The sequence below is a fragment of the Tupaia chinensis genome, unplaced genomic scaffold (genome assembly GCF_000334495.1).
Source record: "Tupaia chinensis unplaced genomic scaffold, TupChi_1.0 Scaffold138910_1, whole genome shotgun sequence".
In the NCBI taxonomy this organism is placed as follows: domain Eukaryota; kingdom Metazoa; phylum Chordata; class Mammalia; order Scandentia; family Tupaiidae; genus Tupaia; species Tupaia belangeri.
The window spans coordinates 601,700-611,298 of record NW_006198801.1 but is presented as its reverse complement, the minus strand read 5'-3'; the positions used below and the strand labels follow the sequence as shown (position 1 = coordinate 611,298).

Below are 9,599 nucleotides of genomic sequence, written 5' to 3'. Positions count from 1 at the left end.
TCCAAAAAAAAAAAAAAAAAAAAATTAATATACTATATATAATAGAAAGTTGGAGTTCTATGAAGCCATTAAAATATTTGTCAGAAGAAGAAAACTATTTGTGATTTAACATAAAAGAACTTGAGGATACAAGGCATGCTTTGGTTTTATTCAGGTCCTCTATTTTCCTATCTGTTGTGACAATCTGTGCCTTCAGCTGGAATATTCAGTCTATTTACGATTAATGTAATTATTAATATAGTTAGATATATTTAATCCATTTTACTATTTTTTTTTCTTGTATTTGTTTCATTTTTCCATTTTTGTCTTCTCTAGGTTAAATATTTATTTAAAAATACACCTTAATATTATTATAGATATATATTATAAATATATATTATTAACTTAGAATTAATAATATTCTAGTTAATAATATTATATTATTATATATAACACATATATGTTATATACATATAACTTAAAGTTAATACTGCATCATTTCACATAAAAAGTAATTGCCTTACAACTGTGCAGGTTCATTGACAACTCTCTCCTCTATGTTATAGTTGTCATATCATACCTATATATATTTCTTTTAAGTTTTTTAGTTTTTATTTTTAGTGTTTTTGTGTTTGCTATAAGGTTTATGTGTTCACCAGAAAGACAAAAAGAGACAGTGAGAAATCACTGCCAGTAGGGATGGCACCATAATTCCATTTCCTCCATTCTCCCCTTGGGATTTTGGGCACATGCACACATATGGACCTGGTATATTTTTCAAGCCACTGGGTCCAAGTCATGAAGCTCTCTCAGCCATGTGGGATATAGCTACCTCAACCACCCTACCATTTGGCTGACACCCCCATACCTATATATCTTTAAAACTACAATACTATAATTTTTTTTTAAGAGAAAAATTTTTGCTTTAGGGCACATGTGCTCACTGGAGATACAGAGAGAAAGAAAGTGAGAAATCACCCCCTAGAGGGGATGGCCATGCCATAATACCTTCTCCTCCATTCTCCTCTCAGGATTTTAGGCATACACCCACACACACCCAGTGTGAGTTTTAAACGGCTAGGTCTAGGACTCAAACTGCAGCCAACCATGTGAGAGGCCAGAGCCTTAACCACTGTGCCACCTGTTGGACTCATAGTATATTTTTAAAATCAGCTTTATTGTCAAGCAGTAACTACACATTTAAAGTGTATACTTACATGTTTTCAGATATGTATACAATAGTCTCTTATCCACGGGGGAATGCTACGTTCCAAAATCCCCACTGGATCTCTGAAACTATGGATAGTACCAATCCCTATACAGGATATACCATGTTTATTTCCTGTACATGTTTACCTACAGATCAAGTTTAATTTATAGATTAGGTGCAGTAAGAGACTAACAACAAGATCTAATAGTATAATTATAACAATATACAGTACTATAATCAAGTTTATGTGAGCATGGTCTCTCAAAATATTTTTTTCTGTGTATGTGGTGGGGGGATATTTTAGGCAGGTTCTCAATATGTTGCAACCCTCCTGCCTCAGCCTCACTAGTAACTGGACCAGGCGCGTGCTTCAGGCAAGGTCTTGCTATGTTGCCCATGTTGGCCATCTCTCTCTTTTTTTTTTTTCTTTTTTTGGAGAGGTTTTTCTATAGGGTTGTGTGCGCTCGCCAGAAACACAGAGACAGAAAGCGAGAAATCAGCCCAAAGGGGGGATGGCCACGCCACAATCCCTTCTCCTCCATTCTCCTCTCGGGATCTTGGGCACGCGCACACACACACCTGGTGTGAGTTTAAGCCACCGGGTTTGGGACTTGAATCGTGGTCGACTACATGGGAGTCCAACGTCATAGCCATTACACTAACTGCTGGTTCCGGCCATATCTCCTAAAATACTTTATTGTACTATACTCACCTGTGTATGGACTGCTGGTACCTGGAATTGTGGAAAGGGAGACTGTGGATAAAAAAAGACTACCGTACATCCATGAAACCAGCACTACAATCAAGATAATGAACAATAATAATAATAATAATGATAATAAATAAAATAAAATAAATATATATATTTTTAAAAGAGTTACCAGGGGAGCTTTCTAAACCATATATCTGAGCTCCATCCCGAGATTTTCAAGTGTCAGTATTTTCAAGTACAGTCTATGAATCTACAGTTATATCAAACACATAGGTATTTATAATGTTGGTATAATAACCACACATCTGTCTGGTTGGGTTTGACTGTATCATTTGGTGAATTGTTTGTCCATCCATGCCCCCTTGTGTTCTTTGTTTGCTTTTCCACTTTTCATGCCTTCTTTTAGAATCTTTTTTGTATTCCATGTTTTCTTAACTTTGATTTACTAGAGATATCTTTTTGTTGTATGTGGTTATTCTAGGATTTTTCTGTATGTATGTTTAGCTTATCATAATCTACCTTTAAAATGTATTACATTACAGGGCCAGCAGGTGGCATGGTGGTTAAGGATACTGGACTCCACATGGCTGACTGTAGTTCAGCTCCAGATCTGGTGGCTTACTTTCTCACTTTCTCTCTCTCACTCTCTCACTCTGTGGTAAACTTTAAATAAATAAAGTTAAAAATATATAAATAAATAGCTTTTAAAAATAATTAAAAACATTACTTCACAATGTAAAAACATTCAACAGTATAGTTACCTTATTATTTGTGCTTGAACATTCAATCCTCTTTGAAAGAAAAATTTTAAAATTCACTCTTTCAGGGCCAACAGGTGGTATGGCAGTTAAAGGCACTGGACTCCCACATGGCCGACCATGGTTCAAGTCCCAGACCTGGCAGCTTCCTTTCTCACTTTCCCTCTCTCTTTCTCTCTCTCTCTCTGTGTCTCTCTCTGGTCAAATTGGAAAATAATAATAATAATAATAATAAATAAAGTTAAAATAGTTCTTAACAAAATCCACTCTTTCACCACTCCCCTTTCAAATTCTTCCACTTGGGAGATAAAACCAACTCTCCTAGAGCTTATTTGTTATTACTGGTTTAAACCAGTGTCTAGGAGAGTTTTTTTGGAGCACAGCCACACTCATCTGCCATATTGTGTATGGCTGTTCTTAGCTACAGCAGCAGAGTTGAGTAGTTGTGAAAATATTTACTAACAGGTCCTTAAGAAAAAGTTGAGGGCTGGAAGGTGGCATGGTGGTTACAGGTGCTAGATTCCCACATGGCTGACCGCAGTTCAAATCCCAGACCTGGTGGCTTGGTTTCTCTCTCTCTCTCTCTTTGTGTCTCACTCTGGTCAAATTAAAAATAACAATAATGATAAATAAAATAAAGGAAATAATTATTAAAAAAAAATTAGTTGACCCAAGAAGAATCACTTGGATGAATGTCTGAAAAGGGGTGATTCATAGTGGTGCTGTTTGAGGCTCTTCTCAGGTTCCTTCCCTACAGGATTACATTCACCAAAAGGGCACAAATTACATACTGTAGCCTTTGGTCTTCCTAAATATAAATTAATAACAAGCTAGCTGACACATTTAGGAGACTGAGAATACTTTCATAACAAAACACCAAATAAAAGTTAGCAATACCTGAGGAAGAAAATGTACTAAAATCACATATAGTAATGAAAACTGCATGTAACAGAATTGTGGCAAATTATCAATATATAGAGAGCAATAATTTAAAATAGATATAGTAAACAGGATGAGGCATTATAATTGATAATAATTTCATAAATTTATGAAATTAGTTCAGCTTACACAATTCTAACTGAAAAATTAAATTTGAGGAAATGTTTCACCCAGTGGGTGCCAAAACTGTTGTGCCCAGACCAGTTGCAGACAAGAGCAGAGCTTCTCTGGAAATTTTGAATTAGTGGAATGAGATCAAAATCTTGAAACATTTCTTTGAAAAATCATAACAGAAGAAGACACATTGCTTTATCCGTACCACCCTGAACACAAATCATAATCAAAGTAATGGCTACCAAGAGGCGGGAGTGATCAAAGCAAAAGCAAAAAGCAAACAAAAAAATGCCAAGAGCAAAGATCATAGCAACAGTTTTGGGGTATGCTCAAGGAATTCTGCTCATTGACTTTTTGGAGGGCCAAAGGATGATAATACCTGCTTATATGAGAGTGTTTTAAATAATCTAGCCAAAGCTTTAGAAGAAAACTCCTGGGAGGGGCTGGCAGGTAGTGTCATGACTAGGGTACTTTCTCACTTTTCCTTTTGTCTCTCTTTGTCTCTCTCTGGTCAAATTAAAAAATAATAATAAATTATATTAATTTAATTTAAGTAATTCTTTAAATAAACAAATAAAAACCCCAGGAAGCTTCGCTAGGAGTGCTTCTCTACCATACAATGTTCCTACTTATCTCATTAAACAAGGGCAAATTTGAGAGGGTCAATGGGAAATCATTAGGCATCTACTTTACAGTCCTAATTTAGCTCCTACTGACTTTTCATTTACTAATCTTAAAAAAATCTCTAAAGGGGGCACAGCTGGTGGCATGGTGGTTAAGGTGCTGGACTCTCTCATGACTGACCCTAGTTCAAATCCTGGACCTGGTGACTTGCTTTCTCACTTTCCCTCTCTCTGTCTGTCTCTGTTTGTCTTATGTCTGTCTCACATGCTCTATAGCAGACTCAAAATAAATAATAATAATAAATAAATAAAATAAATAATTTTATAACAATCTTTTAAGGGCATCTATTTTTCTTCAGCTAGTAATGTAAGAAAGACTGCGTTGAGAGGATTTAATTTCCAGGACTTTCAGTTCTTTGGGGATGGACGTCATAGCTCATATTATCACTTACGAAAAATGTCTTAAACTTGATGGATTATTTGTTGAGAAATACGGTTAAGTAGAGAGACAAATTTTAATTTTTTCCCTCTTTTAGGCCTGGAGTCCCTGGAGTTTGAATTTTTCCAGTAGTGGAACCCTATGGAGGACTGATCAAGTCTTACTCTTCTAAAATAATGACTTGTGTAAGTTGATTATTTCTGGTTTCCTTGCAATATTATCATTCAAGGTTATATGGAATTTTTTTCATTTACCTAAACCTTCCTTCTTAAGAATGCCTCATTCAGTTATCTGCTCCCATTTCTCTTAGTGCTGTGAACAGCAAGTAATTCAGTTTCCTCCCTATGTGTATTTGCTAGCCAATGTATTTATTGTCCCATTTACTCAGTTCTCTTTTTTTGTGCTTATTCTTCAATCGGAGCTTCCAATAGAACAGTCTATGGGAATGAAGTCCCATCAGTGAAATATTTGTGTTTCCCTAAAGTCCCTGTTTGGTGAATTAGAGATGTCATTCCTATTTGAGTATTAGAGACACATTTTTAAATTCTCCACAGATCTGAGTTTTCTGGTTAAATAAGATGGGACTTGGTTGTCTGTTGGTCTCAGTCTTAGAATGGGATGACATCATGGATCATGCCAAGGAATTACTGATGCAAATGTATCTGTTTTGTGGTTGAATGTATTCTGATGAACGTCGGTGACATCTGTTTGATTATGGGTCATCGGATATCAGTATACACTCAGGAACAAGAGAAGTGTTAATGAATGATGGAAGATGGCAATAAATGAGAATATTACCCTAAGGAGTAAATGTATTGATTTCCAAAATCGAGGAAAACCTTCAAAATTGTGTCTAAACACATAGATTAATGTAAAAGATGAATGAAATCTGAGATTCACAAAGTAAAATGGCTTGTTATATAGCCAATAGAAAATTTGTTTGTGAAACCAAGAAAAAAATGCTTCTGGTATACTCTGTCATTTTGATGAATTTGACGCTATGGAACTATCTAAACTTTTCGCAAAAGCTTTTTTAAAATAAGTATTTTTGTTTTGAGAAATTTTTGCTATAGGGCATGTGTGCTTGCTGGAGAGACAGAGAGACAGAAAACGAGAAACCACCCCTCCCCCTGGAGAGATAGCCACACCGCAGTCCCTTTTCCTCTATTCTCCTCTTGGGATTTTGGTCACATGCACACACATGCCTGGCCTGAGTTTAAGCCACCAGGTCCAGGACTTGAACCACAGTTAACTGTGTGGGAGTCTAGCCATTTAACCATTACTCCATCTGCTGGTCCCTTAAATATGTAGATTTTTATATTAAATTTGGAGAGGCCATCCCTTCGTTTTGCTGTTAAAGGGAAAGTAGAAACTCATATTTATTGGGAGTTTATGCATCATACAACTAGCAGACTATGTGGTTCTGTCTGATACTTTACTGAATATGGAAACTGGAATTATTTTATCCATTCCTCAGCAGATCAGAATTATCGTAGTAACCCTAACATACAGAGTGATTTGTCTTCAGCTATAGGATCCTTCAGGAATATGTAGACACTCTGCTTGTAAAATATTCTCCCTTCCTCTAATGTGCACTTCTGATGTCCTGTCTTTCCATCTTTAAAATGTTTTTAAATTTTCATAATACATGGCTTTGCAGTTTCAGGAGTTAGTGACTTTCAGGGATGTGGCCATAGACTTCTCTCAGCAAGAGTGGGAATACCTGGACCCTATGCAGAGGGACTTGTACAGGGATGTGATGTTGGAGAACTATGGGAACTTGGTCTCCCTGGGTAAGTTTATTTGCCTCAAGTAATTTAAAATGTGATCTGTAATATGTCACCTTTCTCTTTTTTTTGGAGAGGTTTTTGCCATAGGGCGCATGCGCTCACCAGACAGAGACAGACAGAGAGACAGAAAGCGAGAAATCACCCCCCGGGGGGATGGCCACGCGGCAGTCCCTTCTCCTCCATTCTCCTCTTGGGATCTTGGGCACGCATGCACACGTGCCCAGCGTGAGTTTTAAGCCACCTGGTCTGGGATGCGAACCGCGGTCAACTACGTGGGAATCCAGCAACATAGCCCTTACGCTAACTGTTGGTCCCTGTAATATGTCACCTTTCAACACAGTAAATTTCGAGGCTGTATTTCAAGATATAAACTGAATTTGTCCTTTCCATTCCTAGATGATGGTTGAGCTCTACCAATTTGAAAATGGCTCTGTATTAAGCACCATCATTTTGCTCTGTCCTTTAGTGATAGAGCATCTCTCTCTGGCCCTTCTTTTTTTTTTTTTTTTGGAGAGATTTTTGCTATAGGGCGTGTGCGCTCGCCATACAGACAGAGAGAGACATAGAGACAGAAAGCGAGAAATCACCCCCCAGGGGCGATGGTCACGCCATAATCCCTTCTCCTCCATTCTCCTCTCGGGATCTTGGGCATGCACGCACATGCGCCTGGCATGAGTTTTAAGCTACCGGATCCGGGACGCGAACCGCAGTTGACTACGTGGGAGCCCAGCGACATAGCCATTACGCTAACTGCTGGTTCCCTCTGGCCCTTCTTATAATTACCTCCTTTTTCTTAATATCCAAGAAGCAGGATTAAAATTCTATATATAGGCCAGTAGGTGGCATGGTGGTTAAGGTGCTGGACTCTCACATGGCTGACTGTGGTTCGAGTCCTAGACCTGGTGGCTTGCCTTCTCACTCTCCTTCTTCCTGGGGCTGGCAGGTGGCGTGGTCCTTAAGGGCACTGGACTCTCACATGGCCAATCATGGTTCGAATCCTGGACCTGGTGGCTTGCTTTCTGCCTTTCTCTCTCTCTGTCCTCTCTAGTCAAATTAAAATAAATAAAAATGAATAAAGTTAAATAAAGTAATTCTTTTTTTTTTTTGAGAGGTTTTCGCTATACGGCATGTGCGCTCGCCAGACAGACAGAGAGAGACATAGAGACAGAAAGCGAGAAATCACCCCCCAGAGGGGATGGTCACGCCGCAATCCCTTCTCCATTCTCCTCTCGGGATCTTGGGCACGCACGCACACGCACCCAGTGTGAGTTTTAAGCCACCGGGTCCGGGACACGAACTGCGGTCGACTACGTGGGAGTCCAGCACCTTGATCACCATGCCACCTGCTGGCCCTTGTTTTTCTCTTAGGGTTAATAAAATAGTTATAATTGGTATGCTTGTGCTCATTATGTCCCAGACACCATTATGGAAAAAGAAATTGTATACACACACATGCACACACACATATATGTATATATGTATGATTGTCGGGAAAGTCATGACATATTTTTGCGTAGAAAAAAATATGTCATGACCTTACCAATGAGCCTGTATATACGTGTGTGTGTGACAAATGTTCTTAAGTTTTTTCATAATAGATAACCTATATGAGTTTAAATTAAAACTAGGTTTTACTGTACCTGCCTCATTTCTTAAATCATCTCACCCCTCTTTCATTTGATGTCTTTATCAGTAACATTTAAATTTTAGTTTGCTGCAGATTTAATCAGAGCTTGAAGGTTTCTATGACTGTTATTTCTATACCATATGGCATTTCTTTTTCTTTTTCTGGTTTTTTTTTTTTATTTTTTTAAGCAGGAGATTTCCATTTCTAAGCCAGATGTGGTTGATCTATTAGAGCAAGGAAAGGAGCCCTGGACGATTTTAAGTGAAGGAACACAAAGACCGCACGCAGGTAAGGAAGGCAGAGAAAGCAATCAGGAGTGATAACGGGTTATCAGGATATCAGGTAAGGGAGAGGAGGCGCCGCTGTGTGTGGTTGTCTGTAAAACCCTCCTCCAAGGCACCAAGACTTGTGGAGCATAGGCCTATGACCTTATTTTAATTTAAACCCTTTTTTTTTCTTTTAATTTTTGCCAGAGGGCGTGTATGCATTCTGAAGGGAGACAGAGAGAGGGAGAGAGAGAGAGAGAGAGAGGGAGAGAGAAATTGATAAAGCACCATCACCCATGGAGAATAGTTATGCTACAATTTCTTTTCCTTCATTTCTCTCTTCTTTTTGAGATTTTGGGCACACGTGCACACATGCCTGGCATGTTTCTCAAGCTGCCATATCTGGGGCTTGAATTGTGCAGTTGGTTATGTGAGATACAGCTGCTTTAATCACCACTCTGGCTGGGCTCTAAACCAGTAATTTAAATATACTATGACTTGAGATGGAAATAAAGATCTCAATTTCATCTGAGGAAGGAACTTCAACTTTATCTCATTTAGCAATCACCTTATTTCTCGCTCATTTTCAGTGACCGGGGCTCCCTTTCTCTTTAGTGCAATATTTTACCTGTATTTTGAGTTCAACTGCTTTTCCAGCTTCCCTTGTACATATACACCCAAAACCACAAATACGTCCTGTACTAGAGTGAGTAGACATAAGAATAGACAGATAAGGAAATAATACAGGGCAATAGAATGAGCTTCTCCATGTCTCTGCTTTCTCCATGCTTAAAATATATGCTTAGGCTAGCAGGTGGTGTGGTTTAGGTGCTGGATTCTCATATGGCTGACTCTCATTTGAACCTGGACCCAGTGGCTTAAAAAATCATGCTGGGCATTGTGCTTGGGTGCCCAAAATTCCAAGAGGAGAATGGAGGAGAAGGGTTGTACCATGGCCATTCACCTAGGGGATGATCTCTCACTATCTGTCTCTCTGTCTCTCTTCAGCAAGCACATTATGCCCTATGGCAAAATCCTTTAAAAAATTTATATGCTCACTTGATATATCAATTTATTTACACACACACACACACACACACACACACACACACCCGAGTATATCTATATATCTCTCCTATAGA

General features: G+C 38.4%; 1 protein-coding gene across 1 annotated transcript in view; it reads left to right on the top strand.

Annotated features, from left to right (window-relative positions):
* Positions 1-9,599, top strand: part of LOC102470672 (zinc finger protein 208) — a 223,993-nt gene that overhangs the window by 7,170 nt on the left and 207,224 nt on the right. Inside the window, 2 exon segments of the mRNA XM_014592935.2 lie at positions 4,872-4,959; positions 6,435-6,567. Of these exon segments, the coding sequence (XP_014448421.1) occupies positions 4,951-4,959; positions 6,435-6,567 (142 nt within the window). The 5' untranslated portion in view covers positions 4,872-4,950.